Consider the following 26,192-nt stretch of genomic DNA (forward strand, 5'->3'; position numbering starts at 1 on the left):
CTTAGAATAGAGCCCATGAACGCTCAGCCAAGGCTGACAGACACAGCGCTTATGCTGGTAGTTCTACCAATCCTTCCCCCCAAGCCAACCTTACTGCCAGTACTAGCCGCTACCATCATGCCTTCGATAACCGCCGACGAAGGCCACTCTTCTTCACTCCCACATCACTTCTTTCTCTCACGCTCAAAATAGATAGCGCCGCTAATATCATTTTGGTCATCAGAATATAGCCTTTGGCTTGTCCATTGCTCCGTAATTATCATTACTATGTCCCGCAAGGTACTAGAAGTAAATGGCAACATCTCTCGGATCCAGGTTGATATGCAGCTACTGCGGTTGCCCTACCGAATCCATCTCCCCATCCATTCCTTATTAAGCTTCTTCGCCTCATCAACAAGTCCCAGCTCCAACAGCAACTGCACAACACCCCTTACAGACGAGTGTAAAGAGCTACTCACCCACGCATGCGTCGGAGCCGTATGCTCTCCGATGAAGATCGTATGATGTTCGGTCTGATGATAAGCTGGGATATAAAGCCGATGTTGCTCGACATCAGGCCGACACCATGAGGTAGCAGTATGCTCATCCTGCAACCAGCAGAGTCTTTCATAATCACCAGTATACAGCTCACGGGCCTGTTCCCCATGCAGTGAAACCACAGCATCCAGCACAGTCTGCACATGCTCTTCATCTGAGAAACTGACGAACCGATCACTCCAATCTCCACCACGGTAATGCATGATAAGACCCGGGCGGGATTCATTCAGTCCGTAGACGGGATAGTACAACGCTCCAACCGAGTTGCTCGGCGGGGTAGAATAGCCCCCGAAAATAGGTTTATCACCTTTTTCCCAGAAGCGTTCCGAGAAGAGCAGAGCCACCTTACAGGCAGACTTGAACCGCAATCCAGCTTCACTGATTGCGCGGCCCAGGACTGAAGAAAACGTAGGCAAGTCCATGAACCGAGTCATGGTAAAGGGCACCGCCATAATTGTGTAGTCATACGTTTTGCTCTCGTACGTCCGATTTCCAACAGATGGATACCACGACAAGCGCGTCTGTATGCGTCCATCAGGGTGATCAACAGTCTCCAGCTTCCGGATCTTCCTGTCGAGAACAAGCCGATCGCTCACATGCGGCAAAAACGCATCTGATAACCGGTTGAATCCACGATCAATGCAAACCCACTCCGTTTCCCCCAAGGAACCAGGACTCCCATCCAACCCAAGGTTCGAATTATGATGCATCTCGTCCCAGAATATATCATAATCACTACCTGTCCAAATGGCATCGGTCACATTCACACTAGCGTTAAACACATGCTTCATCATCGCCTGTTCGCTCCACTCGTCCAATCCACGATCCATGACAGCCCGATGGGCCCGCCACACATCCTTCTGAATGAACTTCAGCATGTCCGTCGCACTCAAAATTTGCTCCATCTTGCTCTTGGTCTTCTCGTACTCAGCCGTAGTCATGGGGTCCTTGGTCCCCAGCCCAGTTTCATTCCCATATACCTCGCCCCGCGTCGGAATAGACCCATCAGCCAACCGACCCGTCCCCCGTGCCAGCAACTCATTCTCATGATGCTGTATCCACGGAATAAAATCGACCTTCCATTGACTCTCGTTCCCATTCATGTTATTCAACAGCTCCGCGAGCTGAAACACCATTGCATGGTCCGAGTATTCCACCGTCTCGCCATCGTTATACCGCACCCTGACAGGCAGCCGCATGGGCCCCATTTCGGCCCATTCATCCGTGCCCCCGACGAGTTTCGTCCGGAAGCGTCCTCCCACCCGGTCACTCGCTTCAAGTATTTCCCAATTGTGAATTCCGACGCTATCGAGGAGGAGGGCGGTCGTGAGGCCTGAGATGCCGGCGCCGACTATGGCAATCGTGGTGTTTTTATTTGTGGGGCTGTGTGCTCCATTTGTGGTGGTGTTTATGGCGTTGACGCCGTCGAACCAAGCGCCGAGGGCATCGAAGTCTTGCAGCTTGGGTGTCGCGGTGGTTAGAGGGAGGAGGAAGGGAAGGAGGGCGTGCGGTCTCATTTTGAGGGGGTTGAGAACGAGGGTTTTGGGGCGCGTGGTTTCGGAAAGCGGATGATTTGCTTCGAGTTCATTGTGAAGTTATATTCGGCTCGGTAGGGACCTTGTAGATGTTAACCTTGGGGATAGTTTTGATCTGCTTGTTCCTGGTGTCGATCGTTATTAGGTGCGTCCGCAAGGTACTGGTTAACCGCACCCAAGACTTTTTAGATGGAAAAGAATTATGTGGTATAGCGAGGGAGAGGCAGTGTATATATGGAAATAATTTTTCAGCATTCAACTCTATCTGATTAACGGGGGTATAAAGTAGTGAAAGCAATCCAAAGCACAAACCCGAAGTCTCTATACAAAAAAGAAAACGCCATCAACGTCCCATTTTTATCAATCCAGAAAGCCATTAAAAGTGCGGGGTATTCAAAGCCATCAGACATATCAGTCCAGCAACCAATCCAGCACAAGGCAGGGTCAAAATCCAGCCGATGAAGATAAATCCGAGCTGGCGCCAGTTCATCGCGCCCATGTCGAAGTTCATGAGAGCGACACCGGTAGCGGCTCCAGTGAGACACTGAGTGGTAGACACAGGAAGACCCAGTCTCGACGCCAAGAGGACAGTCACGGCGGCTCCGAGCTCAGTGGCGAAGCCACGGGTGGGCGACATCTGGGTGATCTTGTTACCCATCGCGCGCATCACGTTGTAACCGTAGAACCAGAATCCGGCACCCAGGAGCAGACCAGCAATGACGAGGAACCAGACAGGGGTTTCCGATTTGGTGTTCACCGCACCGGAGAGGTAGGTAGCGTACGAACCAGCCCAGGGTCCCACGGCGTTGGCGACATCGTTAGAGCCGTGTGCGATAGACATCATCATGGCGGAGACAACTTGGCAGTAGGTCCAGAGATGCTCGACGCGGTCGTCGTACCGGTGGGCACGGGCGTGGACGGCGCGAAGGTGCTCGGAGTCGTGGGTGATAACATCACGGGTGACACCCTGGAGGAGAATAAATTTGGTCCAGCCCCAGTATTTGGCCGGGCTGAACCAGGAGAGGTCTTTGACAGGCTCGAGGAAGCGCTCATGGGGACCGATGATGCGCTTTTTCGGTTGGATCTGGGGAGTAGCCATGGCTGATTCGGCGGTGCGCTCGATGTCGGAAATGTTCGTCTCTTTCTGACCGGATGTTTTCTCACTGTCTTTCTGGCCGGCGCGCACTTCGCCATGGGCGTCTTCGTAGTAGTTGGTGACGAATTTGTCACCCTTGCCAGGCCAGTAGAGGGGGCAGTCATCCTTGAGGAGCCAGGGTCCGAGGGGAATGTGGTAGGCTCGGATGCGAGGGTCTTGTTTCACGAGGCGACGGTGGAAGTAGGGGACGAAGAAGACGTAGGAAATGAGGAGACAGCCAAAGAAGACGCCGAGGATGATACCGACGGCCTTACCGGCACCAAACTCCTCGAGCGAGGGGGCAGTAGGGGCCTCGACAACAATGAACAGGGCGAGGATAGCTCCAGTCACAGAGAGGTAGAGGGGAATGAGACGCATGCCCCACTTGAAAGAATCCTTCCGCTCCAGCACGCTATACTTGAGGGTACCGAAGATGAGAGCCGAGAAGCCGCAAGCTACAGCTGGGGCGATACCCCACGATGCTGCGATTTGGGACACACTGCCACTCTTCCATCCCCAGGAAATTTCTGCTTGTGTAGCGAATCCGACACCGACTAAAGCCCCGACAACGGTCTGCGTGGTTGATACCGGCCACCCGTAGTGCGTAGCCACCATCAGCCAGGCGGCACTTCCAACCTCCGCGCAGCCCATGGCCAACATGAAGGTACCGGGGTTGCCCATGAAGCGGTCGGGACTGATAATGCCAGATTTGATGGTCGATGTCACACGACTACCCAAAGCCACGGCACCGACGAACTCTGTGATGGTAGCGAGGATACCAGCCTGCCACATCTCCAGGGTCCGGGCAGCCACGGACGTTGCGTATGAGTTAGCCACATCGTTCGCACCATTTCCGAAGGCGCTGAAGACGAAGGCAATCGAGGTCACTGCCAAAATCCAGTCATACTTTGCGGTAATGGCGGGAATCATGTTGGGCGGCGTGCCGAACCGCACCGAAAGGTAATGTGGAGGGCGGGGAGAAGGATTGGTAGGAATCTGATGGTGTCTGGAAGGACTGGATATCTCTGCACCTCAACACTGTTCTACGGGTGGACGAGTATTAAGTAGGAACCCTTCTCGACTGCAGTCGGGAGGACTGCTACGTTCGGCGAGAACGTGCTTACAGACTTCACGCCAAGGCATCGAATTGCTGCACCTCTTCTGGGCACGCCAGCTGGTAATGATTGGTACACTGGAGAACGTGAGCTCTCGCTTGACAGACATTGGTCGACGGCTCATCTTCCGCTCGCAGCGTGCCCAGAGGAGCGGACTTGGCGCCAAGTGCTGCCGAGACGCCATTCAATGGTACTGGGGATGGATGACACCCAATCAGAAGGCCCTCTCGAGCACGTTCCTGATCTTCTGGTCGAGGGTGAGGTTCGAGATATCGTTTAGGGTTGCTGCACCGGTGAGAAGAGATCCCTAAGCCCATCTTAGTAGCTCGGCGCGTGACTTGGCGGAAACCTTCACACCTGGCATGAGTTCTTATTCACGAGGGCGTTTGCCACTTCGGGGAAATTGCTCGAAGGTCATGATTAACCGACGTTTCGAAATACCAAGTGAGCCATTTCCTAGCCCACGTGGGAGGGAGTCTCTGCCCGTGTTCGTCGCAGTCGTGGCGTCAGAGACTGGCCTCGGACCTTTGGTGGGTCGTGAAGAGGCAGTGCACACACACGACCACTTGCCACTGCACATCATTTTGAGCTCCACATATACTGCTCTTGCATTCGTGCAAGACATCGCCGTAGAGCGTATTGGTGGAGTAGTATTCTGTGTGCGGGGCTCGTCGGGTCTACGCTGTAATGTCGACGTTAAATCATGTTGTGCTTCTTTGGGATTACAAATTGCATTCTGAAACCAAGACTCCAACCAAGGCGAGATGGCCGAGCGGTCTAAGGCGGTTAGTACCACTATAAATACTTATCTTGTCGAACAAATAACTAATAATCTCTCAGCTGGAGTAAGGTTCCAGTCTCGAAAGGGGCGTGGGTTCAAATCCCACTCTCGTCAACATCTTTTTTGCTGTTGTGTATAACCTCTGTTCTTTTATGGATCCCTTTTTTTGTGTGTGTGTGTGTGTGTGTGTGTTTAATCAGTCAGGCCAGCTCTTAGCGACAAGTGCACACATAAAAACCATAAGGTCTGGAACACAACACTCTCTACGGGCGACATATATGTTTTTTCATTGCTCATACTCTAGCTAGATCTTTAGACATATAAGCTAGCTCGGTCTAATTATTCATGTTATGTTCTCTAGACTAGTACACTATACTTTCGTGTCTGAAGAGACCACATGAATCGATAGAGTTCGATGCCCAATGCTGTTCTTGGTCCTGTTGTAGAAAAGATATATCGAGCCCAGAACGTGAACGTAGTATTCAATGCACACACATAAGTTCAAGATAGTATCTCCAAGCTTACCGCACTGGATAGAATAAAATAAATATCCTAAATCAAAATACTCGCGAATGGATACTGAATACCTCTATGAGCGCCATCACTTCATCAGAAGAACTATATTCATTTCAGCTAATAACACATTAATCGTCAATATCATTATAACGCTCGTTGTCCTGATCATATATTGTGCCATGGACTACATTTATATGAGTGTACATAAAATCTTCATCGAATTTGTCCTCGCAAAGGCAACACCAATGGGTGTGGCAACCTTCCACTTCACTGTAACGGCGGTTGCAACGGCGGTATATTATATAGATGACTCCAGGGCATTCAGGATCGTTGATCCCAAATTATATGATCTTTTGGTCTTGTGGAATACAGAGCCCTGGCTGTATCTCTTACATTCATACTGAATGTGACCGCGCCTACTGATCTTTTCTGTCATGATTCCACAACCTGGATATGTTCTGACTCGACTATCTTGTGGCATGACACAGTCTTAACAGCGCCAATCAGTGACCTCTGTTGGCATCCCCTGGGCACAGACCCGTTCCAGATGTGGTTTGGACTTCTTTCTTCTATTGGACAAGAATGCAACACATGTGACAAGAAACTATCCATAACTGAGCCAATATGAAAAGAGAAAAACGTGTAGAACTAAAAGGGTTGAGAAAACACACTAAGCGCAGATTAACTACCGCAATCCACTAACATCCACAGACATATTCATGGCAAAAGTATAAGGCTGATCGAAGCACGCATCCCAATGCGTCTCGCCTGACGCCCAGAATCTCTCCAAAAGAGTCTCCGCCATGAGAGGTGCATATGTGCCGGTAGAGCGACTTAACTGTGGTAGTTGCTCCCGTACAAAAGACCGGGTTCCTGCGTCATTTACTGCCGCCACGCCGAGCACCACTAGATCCCAGATGATGAATCTTTCAAATCGGTGGGAAGTCAACGCGTCAATCAGAAGCCTCTGCAGAAGTTGAGCATGGGCGATGCAATGGTGTTGCAGGAAGGAGCTTTGAGGGAGGATGGCTAAGCTTTGTAGAGAAAGTATACAGTATAGAGCCACGGCCGCCTGGTGGATGTTTCCTAGAAGGGCCCATTCTGCGTGGGACGCCAATTTGGGCTCGGCCCACTGGTCGGGAGAGAAGCCATGGATTCGGTTAAGGATTTCATACGCATCGTCGACGAGGACGCTGGGCGCTTCGGGGTCACTCTTCGTGGCCCGGACGCGAAGGTAGTTGATTTTAATGATCTCAGCAAATAGGGCCGTTGGGCATGTCCCGAAGGCGAATGGTCGATCGCCATACCGTTCAATCATGAAGTCAAGCTCCTCGAGATGCAAGGTCGCCATGGTCAAATTAGGTACAGGCGAGGAAGTATCTCCCATGACGGCGGTTCTGTGCGGTAGTCAGTTCAGGCAGTTATCGAACAGAACGGTGTGCTTTACAACCACGTACAACACGACGAAGAGAAGTAACGGCACCATGCCGGTTGATTGCGCCAGGGAACGTATGCCGCCACGTAACATGATGATTCTTCGTACTCCATCAAGATGGCATCGATAATGCGGCGAGGCACCTTGTTGGGACTTGTGTGCCCCGGTATGGTCAGTCCTATCTTTAGGTCCACTAGGGTGTACTGACGTACATCAACGAGCAAAAGTGTCAGGATGCCTGCAATGACGAGGTCGCTCATACATTTATGTTCCGCCTTAATATCATCGCTTAGAGATCGAATCAGCTGGCCGCGATAGTGAAAGAAATTCCGCGCCAGCGCATGGCACTCGGGTCCATTTCTCGCACGATTCATTCGGTGACTCAAAGTCATGCAGACAATCACGAGTCGGATATGATCAGGATGGGCCGCAATCGCCATCTGGAAGATCGGAGGTGTGATTTGGTATACGGCAGAGTTCTGACCAAGTCTAGTGATGTGGAGTAGATCGGGGTAGATGCAAGCATTATCTGGAGAATATGTCAGTGTAACTGACGAGATGTCTGCCTGAAATCTTTCACTGACAGTATTCTGTCGCCTGGATAAACACATGTAGGTCGGTTTTCAACTCCGCTGGAGGACTAACTACAAAATTAGGGCTAGCCCATTGCTTCGTCATTATTTCATTGGTGCCATTTTTCTTTGGCTTCCGGTTTCGAGACTTCACTCTTCCCGGTGCAAGCCATCTTAACCTGAGAGGCTGCGTATCATTGTACCCCGGACAGATGGTCCCGGTCGCTGAACATCGCTTACACTGAGGTCGGGTGAAATCACATACTAAGGACCGTCGAAGGCACTCCCAGCAGTGACGCTTTCGATCCTCTGCCATCCCTTCCGCAATTAATACAGCCAAGTGCGAACCCAAATTAACGGAGGTCTGAATAATTACCCTCGCTATTGGTGGTAGTTTACGGAAAGAGCCTTTGCCAGGCGATGGTGTCGATCAATATAACCACTGCATGATTTTGTGGCAGTGCCCAAGGAGTTACGTGATCATGTTGGTGGGGCGAAACACCATAGCTTGTCTTCATTCGCTTCCTCGTACAGATAAAAATATACATAGCGACATGGGCCAGGAAGAGCATTATCATTCTGACATAGCAGACTATATCCCTTCCCATTCGTTACCTCTGCCCAATCTTCGCTTCCCACGCAAGGATAGCATCAAAATATATGGTCTAGATCATATTTTTGCTTGACCAACTTCAGCCAGTCATAATACTCGCCCCAGAAATCCCGGGTTTGCTGCTGACAGGTGGCCATGTCCCTGTCCCTGGAATAGACAAGACGCCGGACTTGACTCAAGAACAATCGGTAAACCAGTTTCTTGTCCGAGGTCAGCTCCCAGGACTTCAGCATACTTATATGCCACATCAATCCGACAGACCTAGCACAAGTCTCCCTCTTTTCACTCATCCGTCAGCACTACCTGATAAACTATCTTATCTGATTAAGATACACGTGTTCATTATGATGGACGAGTGAATATCTCAACACCCACATTAACAAGTCGAGAATAACCATGAGGTATGAACATTATGCCTTCCGTATGTCTTCCTCCGCCTATATGTGCATTCTTGATCAAGAAAAGCCATAGCTCTGAATTATATGCATGCCTTATATCGATATGTTATGTACATAAGTTCCATAGTACTTTCAGTCGCTTCGCATTGGTGAATTTTCGCAATGTAGATGAGTGATATTTTAGATCAGACCCAACGTTATCGTAATCAAGAAACAAGTTGCTCCCAAGCCAATGTGTGGCAACAGGCGATGATTTCCATTCAGGTGATGCCTTATGAACTCCCACCTCATGGCTTGACTTTGGGTTTGGGCCATTCCCCCATTTCTTGGGATCCAGTTCTCAGTATCAATGCACTGACAGATTGGCCAACGCTGCCTCAACCCAAAGCGCGACAGAAGACAAAAAACAGGAAAGGCGAAAGAAGACACGGAGCGTCTTAGCAGGCTTTGATAGCAATACAAGCCTGAGATGGAACTTCAATATCGAACATAAACCTATCCGAGTTGTCAAGGAACGCCCGGCGATACCGTAGACACCGCTTGCTAATTAGCAGCTGGCCGCGACACGACATGTCCGAAGCGTATTTAAAGAACTGTTTATTTCCCCGGACATTATTGCCACGACGGATCATGTCATCCACGCGGCTTGCATAGTTAATGCAGTCAGCGCAGTAGGCATGCCGGTCCATAGCTTCCGGTGGGACCCGCGTGTTGTTGTAGAGTAAGATGCCTGTTGTTCATCAGTTATGGGGCTTTGAAAGTTTTCTATGGGATACACCGTAAAGACCTCGTACCGCATCCTACTATAAATAGACAGCATGCTGTAATAGCCGTCGAGATGATGGAGATTCTCATTTTAGGGTTGGTCGCAGCGATCAATTCTTCAAGGTGGACTTGTGCATTCAGTGGATGTCGGAATGGTTTCCTATGTCACTAACCTAATCGGGCGAGCAAACCCCCTCTCGGATTACCATTCCTGGCTTAGTGCATGCTTATGAGCATCTGGATGGTGGACACGTGATCATTATGTTAGGCATCAATTTTTGTGCCCTCATGCAGCATTCAGGAACAATACAGTGGATACTACCAGTGCTAGAACGGGAACAGCCTTTGTGCCCCATATTTGACTGCTGGAATAATTGCCCGTTCAAGTTTAGACAGGAGAAAGTCATAAACATGGAAATTCTTCGACATGTATTGGATTCAAACATAGACATGAGAGCACGTTCACTCAAATATTCCCTCCGTGCTTGGATGAAGGACACACCATCGCTCCATATCGGGACCATGCAAACAGAATTGTCGCGGCCAGTCCAAGAGATCCGCGTACCCAGGCGGCATAACTGCCAAGACCTCGGATAGCAGCGATTCTGCACGTCTTTCCATAACCCAAAAACGCCGGAACACATGTAGCTGTGCGCAGTAGCAAGCAAGCAATACAAGGGCAAGAGGCTGCCTTTTCTCAATCAAGCCAAGAAATCCGTTGCGGACTGTAATCGGCCAAACAAAAACCATGCCGCAGGCAGAGGGTGTGCGGGCGCGTTCAATACGTTGGCAGGCTTTCTTCAGCTCCATCATGGCATGCTCTAAGATTGATCTCTCCTCTTCTTCAAGTACTTCGACCGTGAGCCGATATCTGAGTTGATCGATCTGGTCACTAAGACCACGGAAGAGATGAAGTGGGGTGTCCCTACTAATAAAATTAGTTGGAAAGAGACAAGTCACGATGACATGAAAGAGGTCACATACACTTTCTCGCTCCAATCTTGAGAAAACAGTGGCCCAAGACAAGACTTGTGAATTAATGGGAAAAACTCCAAGAGGGTCGTTATACCACGGGAGAGGTTGAACATCTCAATCACGCTGCTCAGAGGCTGTGCATCCTTCGAGTCTGTCGGGACTGCGCAGATCCAGACCATGATGAGGCTCGAGAATGCGAACAGCGCATAGCAATTCTCCTCGGTTGGCCTCCGAAGTATAGTTCGGAAGGTTTGGAGCCCTAGGGCCATATGGAAAGTGGAGCTGGTGAGGTAATGACTATGTTTTTCGGGCTTGACATATGACAGATGGAGTGCGGATAACGATAAGATTCCATGCATGAGAAACTCATAGGAATAAGCGATTTTCGGAATCTCGATTCTCCACACATGGTGGACATCTTCTCGATCTGATAAGGTGGTACATGTGGAGGTACAGTAATGGTGCATCAATTCGGGGTCTTGACCATTCCACTCGCGCACAAAGTATGCCGTATCTGTTAAATTGCGCTGAAAGGCACTTAAGGCGGCATCGGTTCGTGCAGATATCTCGGCAAGAGATGTACCGGGAGCTGGGGAGCATGCAACTAGTTGTTCAGCATGTTTCTTCTTGGGTTCAGGTCGTGGTGTAACAATTCGAGGCTGGTAGCTGCACGAGAGACTACGACGGGTACAGTTTAAACATGGATCGGCTTCATCACACTGGAGACGATTAATAAGGGAGGTATAAAATGGACAGGAAATGCCGCTGTCAAATCGGGGTACTTGCCTTCACTCTCCTTTTTTTGCATTGGTCACAGCCATTGCGAGACTTCTTGTGTGATCTCCGGGGCGGCATGTTCCGTCTGACGTAGCAGTAAAGCAAACGAAGTCTTCGTTATTCGTTAGAAACGAAATCAGATCTCTGTACGGCCCAGATATGGGGATCGCGAGCAGTATCTGCTCCAGATGCGGCGTATTGAAGTAATACGATAGCGAAAACGAACACTGATTCGAATACGGGGCTATGGATATTTAATTGGCCGCTGTGAATAAGAGGATCCACATTACATTGAAAACTTAACTTGAATGGTGGCAAGTGTGGGTCTCAGCTGCTGTACGATGCATCTTGGAAACAGAAATGTGGAGCAACCCAAGGTCACATAGATTGCATTTAGCATGTCCACTGTCAGATTTAAGAGAGATCGGATAAAAGCTATAGATCAATAGCCGGGTGCTGTCCAGATTGGTCTAAATCATCACAATGTAGTGTGAACGCCCGTAGGGCTCCTGTTATCAAACCATTCGGCGAGTGGGGCATGTTAGATTGTCATACAAATCAGAACGGCTTACCACTATTGCACATACAAAGGTTAGTTATTCCTGGAAGCCTAAACCGAAGCACTCGGAGTATTTGCTTTGTCTCGGTAGATAGCCGTTACTAGGACCAGGCTTGGCTACTCTAGGCTCTTCAATCTTTACCATTGACCCCCTGGCGCGAGTGGAGACATCCGCAGACTATAATTATACGGAGTAGATCCGGAGGTGGAAACGATAACGAATTCGAATTCGAATTCGAGATCCCCTTTAAAACATGAAGGCGGCCGCTACAAGGAAAGATGGAAGCCTCAACTTAACACGGGTCCATTATAGCCTTCCCCTTGCAGTTCACAATTACCTGTGATATCAGTCAACATGAGTGGTAACGACGATGGCGGGATCGACTTTAAACTGTACCGCTATACACCATCTCTCGTCGCAGCGGTAATCTTCATTGTTCTGTTCACCCTAACAACGGCCTATCATCTCTGGCAAACTGTTCGCCCGAAATGCTGGTACTTTCTAGTCTTTGTGACTGGCGGAATTTGTTAGTCCATCTTTCTGTGGAATTCACCAAGTTACTAACAAAGACCAGTCCAGATAATAGGATATATCTGTCGTGCACTGGCGCATTCCAACAAGGAGTCCGTACCAATTTATGCTGTGGGGACTATTCTGATTCTTCTTGCGCCCCCTCTTTACGCTGCCTCTATATACATGACACTGGGCCGCCTCATCAGATATCTCGATGCAGAGAATTTAAGTCCGGTATCTACCAAATGGCTCACGACAATCTTCGTCACGGGTGATGTGATCGCATTCCTCGCACAAGGAACAGGTATAGAACAGTTCCAACGTTTCCATCATTCATTTTCCTGGAATGCTGACGATATTTTAGGCGGCGGAATCATGGCAAGCGGCACCGTCAGTGCGATGAACACGGGTGAGAACGTCACCATCGCAGGGTTATGCGTGCAACTGGTGTTTTTCAGCGTCTTCATCATTGTGGCGACCATCTTTCATTACCGCATTCGCAGGAATCCGACGTCCAGATCTGTTGGAACTTCCATCTTCCCTCGCAATTGGCGCGACGCTACCTGGGAGACTGTTATGTTGGGGTTATACAGCGCCAGCATTCTGATCCTCATTCGGTCGATCTTCCGCTTGATCGAGTATGCGCAGGGCAATGATGGGTACCTGATTAGCCATGAGGTATTCATGTATGTGTTCGATGCGGCGCTGATGTTCATCACTATGGTGGGGATGAGTTTGTTCCATCCTTCGAAGGTTTTGAGTCCGTTGGCGAAGACGGAGGCGTCTTTAGACCGGTCCTATACGATGACCACTGAGCTACGCGATGAGCCTGTATGATTTTACGACTTGTGTTCTGGAACATATTTTTCCTTGTTTGTTGTACATATGCGATAGATTGACTGGCAATGCTGAATTTATATATTATTGAACAACTCCTACTTACACCATGAAGCTATCGCCAGCAGCTACATAGTGGGCCTCACTAATCACCACTACAGTCTACAGTCGAGCAAAGCGCCGTTCAAATTGACTCCTCCAAAAGCGCTGCGCCAACACCAAACGATACGGACCCCAGCCCAAACACGAGAGTCTAACAACCAACGGCGTCTTGGCAGTCGTGCATTGCCACGAAGGAACCAACGATGGCCCGATATCGATACCAAGTTCTCGTCCAGACATACTTTCCCCGGGCTAGGGTTCTCGCAGATCACCTCACTGCCACCCCATATGACTACGTCATGCTCCAACGCCGAGCCCTCATGACGCTTAATATGCCCTGTGGGCTATAGTATAAATATTAGGGCTACGTGGTTTCACTTGCCGAACTTTTTTTAATGTAACTATGCGGTGAATTCTCGGCATATTCAACATCGACCTCATATCTACTACTTCCTCATTCTGAAATCAAGCCCAGACAAAATGGACTCAACTTCAGATCCGCCCCCTCCATACTCCTCCATAACATCAGCCACTCCCGAAGAAGAAACCCTACCTCCAACCACTCTCATCCTATCAGACAAACTCATCCACGCCGAGACCGTCCCCTCAACACCACTCTACCAGATATCCCAAGACATAGCATCTCTGCCCCAAAAGTTCACATCCGTAAAATTCGAACGAATAGAAACGGACGCGCCTTCAAAACTAGACAGCAAATCTCCCGAACCGCAGAAGAAGCACATGTTCTACCTCGCTCATCCGGCGCATGCGCGGTACCGGAAAGATGTCCCCGCCTATTATATCACCTCCGTCTCCCTTGGGTGTTTGGGTAATATCCGCTTTGAGGTGAGCAAGTCGCGGTTTCAGAAGGCGGAGTTTCGGGCGCTTCTGAGCGCGGGGAAGAGTATGGACGATAAGCCGCTGTTTTGTGAGGATGCTGAGATACCTCTGTTCACGGTTAAGATGAAGTGGACTGGGGGTGGGTATCGGTGGACCGATGCTCGGGGTAGGGAGGTGGCGTTTGAGGGGGGGAAGGGCGAGGGGGTGAAGTTGGTTGTTACGGCATCTATGGAGCAGAATGTGAGGGATGCCCTGATTGCATTGTGGGTTTTGAGGGCGTGGTATGATACTTTGGAGAGTAGTCAGGCTAAAGCGGATGGTGAGTGAATGTTGGCTCCATGCTGGTATAATGCCCTCGTGCTCGGTTTTGTGTTTAACCTTTGGGCAGAACTAGCAGCCTGGTTGCCGCCCTCGGCGTATGCAGGAACGGATTTCGGCGCCGTGAAAAAGTCGGGAGCATTAGGGGCTCTCGGCGCTCTTGGTGGAGGTGGTGCTTGACCGGTGCGTTAGCACTCACACAGCTCAACTGGAGGTCTTAACTAGTGACGATCTCACTTGACCAAAACATCATATGGCGCTAAGGTCGTGTCTTAGAAACTATAACTCTAACAGGTGTCACAGTAACATGTCTCACATAGCAGACGGGTCTGGGGTCAAGAATGATAATAGAAAGATTTGATAATCGTCATATATGACTCTCTATCGAATGCACGATCTCTATCGCTGTGCTACAATTCTATGACATGATACATCTAGTCTTAATCACCACTCAAACAGACTGCTCAAATCTTAGCCCCATACACCTTCATCAACTCGCCCAGCGGCATCTTCTCCTTCTCCGCGGGCCTCTCTCCCTCCGGCACACCAAACACAAGCTGCGCCCTCAGCTTCCAACTCGCCGGGACATTCCAGTTGGCCGCCACCTTCTCATCAATGATAGGGTTATAATGCTGCAAATTGGCACCGAATCCCTCCTCCTCCAACGCAACCCACGCCATTAACTGGTGCATACCACTCGTATGCTCTGACCAGGGCTCAAAGTTCTCCGCATAGAGGGGGAACTTCGCCTTCAGGTCCTCCACCACAGGCTGATCTTCGTAGAACAGCACGGTGCCGTACGCCGCCTTGAAGCCGTCCAGCTTCGCCCCGGTTGGCTTGAATCGCTCGGGTCCGATACGCGCCAACAGCACGTCCTTGGTGATGTTCCAGAGCTTCTCATGTTCTTGGTTGAGGAGAAGGATTGTGCGCGTGGTCTGCGAGTTGAATGCCGACGGCGTTTTGAGCATGACCGAGCCGAGGATGGACTGGATTTTGCTGTCGGCGATGGGGGATTCGCGGCGCAACGCGTAGTAGGAGCGCCGGTTGGCCAGGGCGGCGAGGAGGGCGGCGCTGCCTTTGGACATTTTGTGGGATATCTTGCGCTTGGTTGGGGATTGATGTGGGTAGTGAATTGGGCAGAGAGGGAATGGTGGAGCTTTGCTAGCGAGGAAATTGATGAGTATTTATAGATTTCCCAATCGGACAGATCGCGGATAATGACGTTGTTAATAATTGAATTTAAATCCGAGGCGATCGGAATTTCACTAGTCTTGTTCGAGACCGATTGGCTCTGGGGCCTCGACGATAGAGTGTATGTAACTTAATAAAAGTCATCTATGCTTAACCATCCTTAGGTAACGATGTGTCATCGCTTGGTGGACAATCCGTTGAAACGCAGTCTAGTGAGGATGCCATAATTCTTGGTCATCCTTAAAAACAAAAGTTATACTTTAGCGTGGGTGTGGAATAGTGGACCTTGCCGAGGCATCCATTCCTGAGCTTATAAATGGAGATGACTTAACTAACTAGCGTATCTCATGGTTATTTATAGCATTATTCCTAGATCATGAGTAGGATGTTAAAAATTCAACAAAATATGGTGTTTCCCCAGTCCTCAGGGCTAGACTCCGGCGGCTTCCGCTGAAGCCTGAGCGCCTGAGGCTACTTCACAAGGGATCAACCCTATACCGAGCTGTAGGTGTAAAGAGCATCCAGTCACTAGAGATCGCAAACTTCATTGTATTCCCCATTCTCATCGAACCATGCGTTTCAATTAGTATTGATCTATTCTATAAATTATATAGTTGAGGGGAGATAATCAAACCCGGGTGCGGTCTGCGACGAGTCATTCTCGTGCGTGGAAACACTCATGACTCGCAATCAGACCCGGGATTATCAGGCAGTCATGCTTTGACATCATAGGTAGTCAGGCTCTAACACTAGGCACAATTATTCCGGACAAAGAGCAAGATTGTGTCCCCTCTTGCTCATGTGCATCGTCCTATCGGGTGCGGGCAAGCCACCCGGTCGCGGAGGTAGGTTTTAAGATCGGTGCCATAAGGATTGAGCGTTTCCCGTTGAAGGAATCGTCAGGTCGTGTTCGCGGTGACGCTTCAGGTCCCAGCACAGCATTTGTCACCATGTTCACCGTCTGCGCGTTGGACATCTCGGCCTTCGCCCAGTCCTTGCAGCAAAACAGGTTGAAGGGTGAAACCGTGTCGCTGTCCTGGGGCGGCGTTGGCAACCACAGGTCTTCTGTTGTGGAATGCCACCCTCCGTCCAGACCATCCGGCTTGGTCAGCATGGTCAATTTATAGAGAGTATATCCGTTGGCCTCCGTGGGTGTCTGTTCGGTATAGAAATCATGCACGCGGACACGCTCGGGGATGATGGCTGCATCCTCGGGGGTAACGACCCCGTGCGGATCCAGACATGCTTCTTCGAACTCCATGATTTGTGTAAAGACCACGTGGTAGTGGCTAACTTCATACCACCATTCTTTTCTCGGCATCCGCCGCAGCAGATCTAATCCCTTGCGACGGAGGCGCGGCCAGCGGCACTTCCAAGCCACAGCGTGGAGGGGGTATAACAAACCGAAATCGAGACAGAGTGTTTTTGACAGCTCATCGGGGTAGCGATCGGGGTCCGACACGATCTTCTCGCCGATGCGGACAATCTCCTCGAAGTCCGCCCGGTGCTCGTCCCAGGCGCATTCGCAGCCCACGCGGTACGTCGTCGTTCCCATCACGGTCGAGTACCACATCAGACGGAGGACTTCGGCCGCATCCTGTTCGTTCTTGTTCCACGTTGAGCCCTGCCGCCGAACAAGATCATCGAAGTTCGTTTTCCAGCGGTCGCGCGTTTGCCGAAGTCCGCTGATGATCGTTAGCAATCCAGCATCGGGTAGCTTTCCTAACTGTAAGTTCCGATCCAGTAGTTGGAATACCGCCGCAGTGGCGGTGACCAAGTCCACCATCGCCACCCTGACTTCGCGGAGGCTTTCGAATCTGTCCGTTAGAATGAGCAGTCCGGTCTCCACCGGGTTCAGCAGGACCTTTCGGCGCGTGCCAGGATGGAACTCGGAACTGTTCAGATTAAAGAGACTCAGGATCGGGGCCAATTCGGTTTCCACAAAGTGCGACTGGAACGAGGCATATCCCTGGCCCCACGGCACCTTCGGCCGACTACCGGTCTTCTCGCGCCATGCCCACAGCAGGTTAATACCGTTCGAGATATGCGACGCTGCGGCGGACGCGTTCCCGCGCAGAAACTCAAAGGCCGTGAACAGAATGCTCGCCACCACAACCACGGGGATCGCGCCTGTATCGGCGGCGCTTTTCTCGATCGTCGAGCGAATCGCCCGGGTATACAGCTGGAGGGCCGGATGCGGATCGCCACCGGCGGTATTAAACGAGGGGAGCAGTTTAGAGCCTCCTTTGTGCTCATGCAACGAGCCTATTGCAGCGATGGCTTGGCGAATGGCGGGTTCCACAAGACTGAGTTGGAGGACAGAGACCTTCCAGAACGAGCCTTCAAAGAACCCGGCCAGCTGGGAGGACGACTTGTGAAAGAAAAATTCCAGCGCGCGTGACTCCGTGCTCGACTTGGCAGCCGTGACGGTCAGCAGCGGCTGCGAGATCTGGTATGGCGTCGTCTGCGAGGCATAGCCGTCGCATTTTCGTCCGGTACTGATGCACCTGAGACCGATTTGTCAGTCCACGGCCCCATCCATAGTCTCACGGCCCTCTGCTGTGTGAGCCATACCGACTGCAGGCGGGCTTGCCTTCATCACACTTCACTTTCCGGATCCTGCGTCGCAGACGGTTTTAGCACCGGTTATCTCCTGGTCTGAGCTTTCCTCCGCTCGGGATGTGGTTCCAATAACCAGTGACACTAACTTGCAGGTGATGCAGCCCGTCCGCACTTTCGGTTTACTTGCCCGCTTCCGTTTCCCTGGGGTCGGCATTTTCCGATACAACGAGAAATCAGGGCTCTATAAGGCGTCTATGGTAGGAATACTGGTCCTGGCGAGAGTACGAGGCGCACGATGATCGACGTCTTATCTCACGTGATCGCAGGCTACGTCATACTGCCTATTTGGGGCATCACCATGGGAGACGAGGCGACAGAGTGAGTCTAGTATAGGGTTGCAGTTACATACATCTTCCAGGAGAGAAGATGAGCGAGGCATCAGCCCTAACCATGATTGGCAACAGGTCGCGTTGTTCTCATTTGTAGAAGTTGGGTCGTACAAACTATATATATAACAAACTAACGGTCCGTAGAAACGGGTTCGGGAGTATATCTTCCGGGTCCATATGCACCAGTCCTGATTTAACTATTAACTAGTATAAGCATGGAGGTAGAGTAAAAATTCCCGCCCCGAGGCCTTAACCGGGACGCTAATCTGGGATGTCCCTTATCTCGATATCCATCCACAGTGACGTCTAACAGGAGATGCGTCCCTGTAGAGCCTACCGCCGTAAAGGTGTTGGCCAACCCGTCGCAGGGCGTCCCCAGTTACAAAGCCCGATACAACACCAGGAGAATCAAGAGTGGGGTCTGTTTCAGGCGCTGACAGTAGCTCTACAATGCCAGCCAGCCAAGAAACGCACAGATTGTTTGAGACCTACGTCGCTGAGAGAAGAGACAATGCACATAGTAGGATCGGGGATCTTGGACACGCATGGTGCTACGTCAAATCCCACCCGACAGGGGGTTTGATCGGCTTCAGTGGGGCCTCCATTGTTGATACAAGCCGCCGTCCCGTGCAAAGGAAATGGAAACGTAACACACTCGAGGTGACAATGAAACTGTCGGCAATGGTACACAGACAGGGTATAGCGTGGACGCTGTACGACCCGCCAAACCTGCCAACTTGGATCCTATATCGAGTACGGGAGTACTTCAGGGATTTTGAACACACAAAGGAAGCTTCCTGATAGCTCAAGTCGGAAACACGGATCTCCTAGAGCCCGACACTAGATTCCGGACCATGGAAGTTTATCCAGATTGATAACATGGTAGAAGATTGCCAAGACGGCTCAGTAGCTTGTCATGAAACTGATACTAGTAAAATGTGCAAGGGACACCGTCTGGGATACACTTCACAATCGTGGATACACAACAGTCAGCTTAGATGGAGAATAGATAATGAAATATCAAAAAAAAAGAAAGAAAGAAAGAAAGAAAGAAATTCGTATAGAAACCAACGTCCTATGCGCCACAGCAGGACACATGCAATAATTCGCTCAGAATACTTGACAACCCAATGCGTAGATGCAAATTCATTATTGACCGATCATCACAAGGCGTTCAGAGCGCCCTCTGCCCATAAACGATGTGCAGTCGCGAGTACAAATGGAGCGACGTATCACGCAATTCCCTCCGCATCCCTGCCACCAGCGCCTCGATCTCGATCCGGTGCCAACCAAGCATCCGTGTAAACAGCGCATAGCAGTAGGGCGGCATGGCCTCGATCATGTTGACCTGGTGGTAGCGGCCGAGCTCTTTGAGCTTGGGGTCTTTGGGCCAGGGGCTTTGGGGCAGCTGTGGCCGTTAGTATTTCCTGTGCCTGGGGGAGGGAATCAGTGCGTACCTTGTAAACGTCGTCGCGAACGTTGACGAAGCCGGCGTTTTCCATCTGCGTTTTCCAATTCTTCACAGTGTCGAAATCCTTGCCGAACTTCTTGGCACTCAAGTGCATGTGCTTGACCCCGTCCATCATCGATGTTGCTTTGAGATGTGTGTCGTCGTCGGAGAAGCAGTTGACTTCGATCGAGGCAATTTCCATCCATCCGCCGGGCTTCAGATTGGCCAGGGCCTGTTCGAACAGGTGGTCGTGATCGCGGATGAAGCCTTCCAACTCACGGCCGTGGATGTAGTCGAAGGGCTGGCTGTACGACCAGGGCGCTTCGAAGTCATCCACCTCGAAGCGGAGGTTGGGAGGAATCCTAATCAATTAGTAATGTGTTCGAACGACCAGGACGCATCGGCCATACCATGACGGTTGAATAGGACTGAGATCGTTCCCTAAGCCGACCAGTCAATCCTGTGTTCTTTTGTAGGCAGAACGAAATACCTACGATCACTTCTGATTCGGGATGTTCGCTGGTCTCGTCAGTCTCTGGCCAATGACTCTCCTGGCCGGCCGGACTTACTCTGCAAAGTCGATGGCCCAGATGCCAGTTCCGGTACCAATATCCAGGACCCGAGCGGGGTTCTTGATAGGGGCCGCATGCAGCTCTCCTTTCAGGATCATCCGATAGATGTGGTGGCTCTGTTGCGGTTAGTTTGGCCATTCGATCGTTCACTGATGCTGCCACGAGGCTCAACCAACCAAGTCCAGACGATCTTGTTCTTGTTCATCATTGGGCTGTCGAAGTTAGTAGAACTCCGAGAGAAGGCAACGGAATACCCACCAGAATGTATTCACCCTCATGATACGAATGATATCTGCGACCATTCTATCGTTACGATAGATACTTAGTAAGCGCCACAATACCGTAGTTGAGCCAAGAAATACCTCATATCTGTGCTGTTAGCAACGTCCCCACAGAAATATGACCTGTTACATACTGATAGTTCATAGCACTTGAAGTAATACTGGTGGTATAACTGGCATCTCCCAGTCTACAATTGTCAGCCAGTCAATTTAGGCGAAACGGGACTTCGCCACTTACGATCCCGCATATAAGGAATCACCGTCGGCATCTGAGAAGTTCTAGGAAGTCTGGTTAGCTGAATCTCCCCCCCGGCTACCAAGATCGGAATGAACTAACATCAGGTTCGATGATGCCCTGAACATGCCCCTGTGGTATTTCTGGTTGCGGTTCTTCTTGCGGTGCTTGCTCTGGTTCCGCTTGAGGTTGAGGTTGAGGTTCAGGTTCAACTGCTTGTGGTGGGCTCTCCGGTGGAGTTTCCTCCCGGGGGCGTTTTTGCGGTGGTTCGCTACGGGATTCCATTCTTTCCCAAGAATTGGGGACAGCAGTAATACGAGGATAACTTTAGAGAGAAGGAAAGAGTGGGTGATTGTGAAATGGGAGAAATAGCATCCAGATTAATCCGGGGAATGGAACCAGGAGAAACCCCAAAAAAAATCAATACCACTACGAGGTAATTATACGAGCAATAGTAATAGAATTAATAGCGGTAAAAAGAAAGGATTAAATAAAAGAAAACAGGAAAAATAATTTTTTTAAAAAAAAGGAAAAGCCGGCAGGAAAGGAGAGGAAAAAGGTCCTGAAGAATGAGGAATTGTGGTCCCCAACGATAGCGAGTCTTCAATCGGACTCGTCAACAGGCTGCATAGCGGGACCGCCGTTGAGAGATTTGCGGTGTCTCAAAGAGCTGGCCAAGTTTTGCGACTGGCAAAGGACACAAGTCCCGTTCGGCTCCTGGCTATTCTTCAATCCATGCCATCATCATCTTCTTACGCCCGTCACTCGTTAGTTCGCATTTGCACGGATGCACCACCAATGTGCCGCGACCGTCGATCGAGGAGGAGGTCTGGTGGCTCCTTTGGGAGGCCAGCAGCGTTAGCCGCTTATTAGTTGGCATTAGTGACCGTCTCAGTGATCGGTTAACTGGTTGGTTCAATGGTTGGAGGTCCAGTGGATCCACTGGCTGGGTCTTTTTTTTTTTTTGCCATTTTTCTGTGTTCAGGCATTTTGTCCTTTTGTTTTTTACTTTTATTTTTTTTTTCTTCGGCCCCCTCGACTAGGGCATAGCCGCAACCCCCCAATTCTTTGTATCGAGACAAAGGCACCCGTTTCGCCACGTCGAGTTGGGTAGCAAGAAAACGAGAGGTCGCACGTCGATTGACCAAGATTCGCTAGGGATGATTATCGCATTGTAGACATTAGGTACTTCGAGTACTCTCCTCCCTCCCAGAGAAAAATTGCCTCCCGGCGTCGGCAGCACCTCCACTATCCGCTGTCAGCAATTCCAATCACGCCACGTCACTGTGGTCTCAATTCTTCAGGCTCATGTGGTCCCCGAAAAAGCCATGGAAAAGAGTCCCGAGCATCTGTAGGGATCGGAGTGAGCCGTTTCTACTGATTCCATGTGGCGGTGGGGGGCTACATTCTCGATGCACGAATCTTGGACGGAGGACACGGCGAAGTTATTTATCGACCCTTGTTGGCTCCACAATCCCCCCCTCTAACGGATCGATGCATCACGGCCTTAAACAGGCAAGAGCCGTTGGTGTGATGGCAATGCGACTCTAAACCCTGTTTGTACACAGCACGAACCGAGCACGCTGCGTTTCCGGAGTAAGCAGCTTCAGCAGTCTAGAACAAGCTATGAGCGCGAAGGAAGGCCCTTCGCAGCTGCCGCACGATGCCAAAGTACACGACACCCGGACAGCCAATCAGGCCCTTGTCTTTCGCTAGTGCGACCTGGTATCTTTGCGAAATTTTGATTACTGCTCGGCGTTCCGTGGTTCGTCGAGTCTGGGACCCAAGTTTAAACCGCACGGGAGATCGGAAGTTCGTCCAGTCGACTTACGAAGTTAACTCTCTCGTCCTGATGTTCACGACCGTCGCTCTGATGTTTTAAAGTTTGATAAGACGCTGGGGACAGAACCGATTCCATCTCATCCTGCGGCTAGATAACGGTCTTGTCCTACTTACTGACTCGACTGGTGGTACACCATCGACTAGATCCTGATTAGGGCTAACATCCGGCGGTCACGTCGTACGTACTCCGTACTCCGTAGTGGCGGGCTAACGCCTTCTCTCACAAATCTTAGTGTGTTCCTTCTAGGATTCGTGCATAAAGTGCATATCCATCTCCTGATCCCGTGGCGGGGAGGGGCGCCGTCTCTTGGCGTGCTTTAATACCTTCCGATATACGAGGGTTATCGGATGAAGGGGGGCCGCTCGTCGGATGTTCCCCGTTTCTCTCACGGTGCAAGGGCTTGTGCACCTCAACAAGCCTATCACTCCGTCTCGGTTCCTCACGATCTTCGTATTCATCTCATGCCTCCCTCCTCACAATCAGTAGCGAAGAATGGTTGGCGTACCGCGCAGCACTGGCTGTCGCGCCTGTCTCCAGCGGCGGGTCAAAGTGGGTGCTCCAATGTTAAAATCTGCCTCGGCCATGTTTCCACTCAAGAACAAAAAAAAGAAAAATATTAAAGGATAAAAAAAAATTTAAGACTTTGACAAAAGTTCACACCCAAAAGAACAAGAATAACATATCGAAGCGGAAAATGCCCATCCTAATGGAAAAAATAGTGCGATCAAACCCGTCCAGAATGTCTACGCTGTCAAAAGCGCAAAATCCCCTGCCCTGGCTACCAAAAGAGATTCCAATTCTACCATAAAACCGCCCCGGCCATCGTTAAACCCACCCGCACTTCCGACTCCGACGACGCACGTCCATCTAAACCGACGCCAAAGGAATACCAATACCACCACCAGCAACAGGCCCTCGTGGTCGCCCGGCCTCCAATCGACCAATGCTTCGCCCCGACCTTAACGGCGACCGCGCTGGATACACAGCTGAAAGAGGTCTTCTCGGATGTCGTCTACGCTACCTTCCCGAACTTGTACGCCGCCTTTTCTGCCCGCGTCGATCTCACTTGGGTCGACTTTGTCCGACATCATTCTGCCACGCAGCCGAGCTCCGTCAATTGGGGCATCCGCTGTCTGAACACCTGGTTCTTGGCGCGACGACATCACGACCATGACCAGCTCCAGGCGAGTCGACACATGTATAACAGGGCGTTGCGGTGTCTAGCCCAATCCATTCGAGATCCCGCTCGCGTCAAATCGGATAGCACCCTAGCGGCCGCGATAGCACTCGGCGTATACGAGGTTCTGGACGGTGTAGGAGCGAATTCATGGCTGGTGCATTCGCGCGGAATCGGGGCATTGTTCCGGTTGCGTGGTCCGGATGCCCATCGCTCAGGCTTCGGGCGTACCATGTACACCACGTACCGCGCGTTTTTAGTAGCCGAGGCCTTCACTTGCCAGGAGCCATGCTTTCTGGAGGGCGAGGAGTGGCGGACGATGAATCGGGAGGCGTTACTAGCGGAGGAACGCGACGGGAAGGGCAGTCAACTGGGTGAAATGACGGAGAAGGCGTTCGGGGAGGTTTTACTCTGTCCGGGATACCTGGTGCGCACACGGGAGATGATTGCTGGGAAAGCGTCTAAGTCGTCGAGTGAGTCCCTCGCCACGGAGATTCGTTGCAGCCGAGACCTCTTGCGGGGTTTGCAACGGCGGTTGGCTGCGCTGCTGGAACTTCAGATGAACAGTCAGACGGTGCAGAAGAGATATCCTCTCGACGGGCCTATCCCAAAGCAGTTTGTGCACACCATTGCGCATAGTACGTTGCGGGGTATAGAGTCGGCGTTGGCACTCCTTGACCAGCTTCTCGTGCTTCTTGCTGCTAGCGAAATCCGGATGCTGGGTTCCGAGAAGAACCCCCCTCAGGGTCCTTGGAACACAGTCACGTATCGACCAGCCCCAGAAGAGACATTGTCCGTGAGCGATGAGAGCACCAGCTCGAACGAGGCGAAATCCCTCGATTGGCTTGATCAGCTTGCATTGTCCATGGGGACTCTTGCGCTCAAGACATGACGAACTCTTCTCTCGTCATTTGAACCAGGTCGCCGGCTGTGTGCATGGCCATATCGACCTGGATCGAACATGTTGTTTTCTCACCAAGTGAATCGGGTCTGTCAGCCTGGCTCTCCTTTGTTTTCGTTCAACTAAACATGAATGCACACGATGCCACGTTGTCCCCACAACCTGGAATGCGGGACAGGTCGAGGATATCGAACCGATGCCCGGGGTTGGTATTCCGTGTCTCGGTCGCGTTAGCCAAGGCATAAATGTCCTCAACCGAATCGCGTTCATCATAACCGAGCGTGAACACTAAATTAGGCACCGTATGTAAAGTTGGTCGCGATGGAAATCAGTTACATATGCATCTGGTCATATATGCCATAGCTCATTGCACAATCGGACATCCTTGCATACGTGGCGCTGAATGGTTTGGAGGCACATCCACAACATTTCCTTGGCAATTTCAGCCCGGAGAAAATACACGAATACCTGGCAGTTCTGTTTTATGTGATATGATGTGTACCTTTCAATCTAAATTAATAGAAAAACAATAGAAAAATAAGAAAATAGGCGAGGTAAGAAGTTGTAGCTCGTTTTTGTAGGTTGATCCTCGGCAAGCGACTGAAAGTTATATATTCTTGGCAGCGCCATCTAGCCCCCTACGTATGGGGAAGGATCCCTACCAAAACACAACACATCGAAATAATAGGGAGGCAAACTCAGTCTGGTAGGAAACCGGCCCAAAATTAGTATATTTACCATAGCCGATAGGGACTGCCTCGTATTGACATTAACCCGACCAATGGGAATGGAACCCAGGGCCGATGCCAGAGAGTTTATAGAGACGTCACTGAAGCGGGTGGCAGCAGAAAGATTGCTGAACGTAGCTCGGAGTGCAGGTGGCAGCGTTTGATCTGGGAGGGTGGCGCTACACGTACTTTTGTTGCCGAGGAAAGGGGCATTTCGATGGCCAATGGTGTTTTGCGAGAGCAAGACAAGACTTCCCTGCAGGCTTTCATCACCTCCGCGGCAAGGATTGGCTTCGTTGAGAGGTGGGCCGTGTCAACCACTGTCAACCTACCAAGCAGCCATCTGGGACCTAAAATCGGGTCACTTGCAGTGGATAGAGAGATGCGTGTAATGGCGGTCGGAGGTACAGGACCATCAGGACTACAGGGCGAATGCCCAGATGTGCCAATGAAACTGAATCGATATGGGAGATCGAGAGATTGTGGAGACTTTCTCACTATGTGAGACATGGAAACGATAGTTAACTGACTGGGCCATT

The 26,192-nt window shown here is 50.7% G+C and overlaps 10 protein-coding genes across 10 annotated transcripts; 3 read left to right on the forward strand and 7 right to left on the reverse strand.

Annotated features, from left to right (window-relative positions):
* Positions 1-341: 341 nt before the first annotated feature.
* On the reverse strand, positions 342-2,054 carry ABOM_002777 (flavin monoamine oxidase family protein; the record flags this gene model as incomplete). Its single annotated transcript, XM_022529907.1, has 1 exon — positions 342-2,054. One exon carries the CDS (start codon positions 2,052-2,054, stop codon positions 342-344), a length of 1,713 nt encoding a protein of 570 aa, XP_022391624.1.
* Positions 2,055-2,448: 394 nt separating this feature from the next.
* Positions 2,449-4,137, reverse strand: ABOM_002778 (inorganic phosphate transporter; the record flags this gene model as incomplete). The annotated part of the gene is made up of 1 exon (XM_022529908.1): positions 2,449-4,137. One exon carries the CDS (start codon positions 4,135-4,137, stop codon positions 2,449-2,451), a length of 1,689 nt encoding a protein of 562 aa, XP_022391619.1.
* A 2,167-nt stretch (positions 4,138-6,304) lies between these two features.
* On the reverse strand, positions 6,305-7,732 carry ABOM_002779 (uncharacterized protein; the record flags this gene model as incomplete). Its single annotated transcript, XM_022529909.1, has 4 exons — positions 6,305-7,016; positions 7,077-7,207; positions 7,267-7,583; positions 7,639-7,732. The coding sequence occupies 4 exons, from the start codon at positions 7,730-7,732 to the stop codon at positions 6,305-6,307; spliced, it is 1,254 nt and encodes a 417-aa protein (XP_022391618.1).
* Positions 7,733-9,864: 2,132 nt separating this feature from the next.
* Positions 9,865-11,198, reverse strand: ABOM_002780 (uncharacterized protein; the record flags this gene model as incomplete). Its single annotated transcript, XM_022529910.1, has 3 exons — positions 9,865-10,327; positions 10,387-11,055; positions 11,170-11,198. 3 exons carry the CDS (start codon positions 11,196-11,198, stop codon positions 9,865-9,867), a joined length of 1,161 nt encoding a protein of 386 aa, XP_022391728.1.
* An 870-nt stretch (positions 11,199-12,068) lies between these two features.
* ABOM_002781 (RTA1 domain-containing protein) lies at positions 12,069-13,064 on the forward strand (the record flags this gene model as incomplete). Its single annotated transcript, XM_022529911.1, has 3 exons — positions 12,069-12,240; positions 12,289-12,531; positions 12,592-13,064. 3 exons carry the CDS (start codon positions 12,069-12,071, stop codon positions 13,062-13,064), a joined length of 888 nt encoding a protein of 295 aa, XP_022391628.1.
* A 582-nt stretch (positions 13,065-13,646) lies between these two features.
* ABOM_002782 (uncharacterized protein) lies at positions 13,647-14,504 on the forward strand (the record flags this gene model as incomplete). Its single annotated transcript, XM_022529912.1, has 2 exons — positions 13,647-14,325; positions 14,395-14,504. The coding sequence occupies 2 exons, from the start codon at positions 13,647-13,649 to the stop codon at positions 14,502-14,504; spliced, it is 789 nt and encodes a 262-aa protein (XP_022391726.1).
* A 284-nt stretch (positions 14,505-14,788) lies between these two features.
* On the reverse strand, positions 14,789-15,409 carry ABOM_002783 (nitroreductase family protein; the record flags this gene model as incomplete). The annotated part of the gene is made up of 1 exon (XM_022529913.1): positions 14,789-15,409. The coding sequence occupies one exon, from the start codon at positions 15,407-15,409 to the stop codon at positions 14,789-14,791; it is 621 nt and encodes a 206-aa protein (XP_022391727.1).
* Positions 15,410-16,326: 917 nt separating this feature from the next.
* ABOM_002784 (uncharacterized protein) lies at positions 16,327-18,291 on the reverse strand (the record flags this gene model as incomplete). The annotated part of the gene is made up of 2 exons (XM_022529914.1): positions 16,327-18,022; positions 18,125-18,291. The coding sequence occupies 2 exons, from the start codon at positions 18,289-18,291 to the stop codon at positions 16,327-16,329; spliced, it is 1,863 nt and encodes a 620-aa protein (XP_022391724.1).
* Positions 18,292-19,640: 1,349 nt separating this feature from the next.
* On the reverse strand, positions 19,641-21,289 carry ABOM_002785 (methyltransferase LaeA-like protein; the record flags this gene model as incomplete). The annotated part of the gene is made up of 9 exons (XM_022529915.1): positions 19,641-19,874; positions 19,924-20,278; positions 20,327-20,357; positions 20,407-20,435; positions 20,486-20,604; positions 20,661-20,718; positions 20,904-20,957; positions 21,008-21,048; positions 21,107-21,289. The coding sequence occupies 9 exons, from the start codon at positions 21,287-21,289 to the stop codon at positions 19,641-19,643; spliced, it is 1,104 nt and encodes a 367-aa protein (XP_022391725.1).
* A 2,050-nt stretch (positions 21,290-23,339) lies between these two features.
* ABOM_002786 (Zn(II)2Cys6 transcription factor) lies at positions 23,340-24,916 on the forward strand (the record flags this gene model as incomplete). The annotated part of the gene is made up of 2 exons (XM_022529916.1): positions 23,340-23,396; positions 23,567-24,916. The coding sequence occupies 2 exons, from the start codon at positions 23,340-23,342 to the stop codon at positions 24,914-24,916; spliced, it is 1,407 nt and encodes a 468-aa protein (XP_022391723.1).
* Positions 24,917-26,192: the final 1,276 nt, after the last annotated feature.

Source organism: Aspergillus bombycis (genome assembly GCF_001792695.1).
Source record: "Aspergillus bombycis strain NRRL26010 chromosome Unknown contig00019, whole genome shotgun sequence".
Taxonomy (NCBI): domain Eukaryota; kingdom Fungi; phylum Ascomycota; class Eurotiomycetes; order Eurotiales; family Aspergillaceae; genus Aspergillus; species Aspergillus bombycis.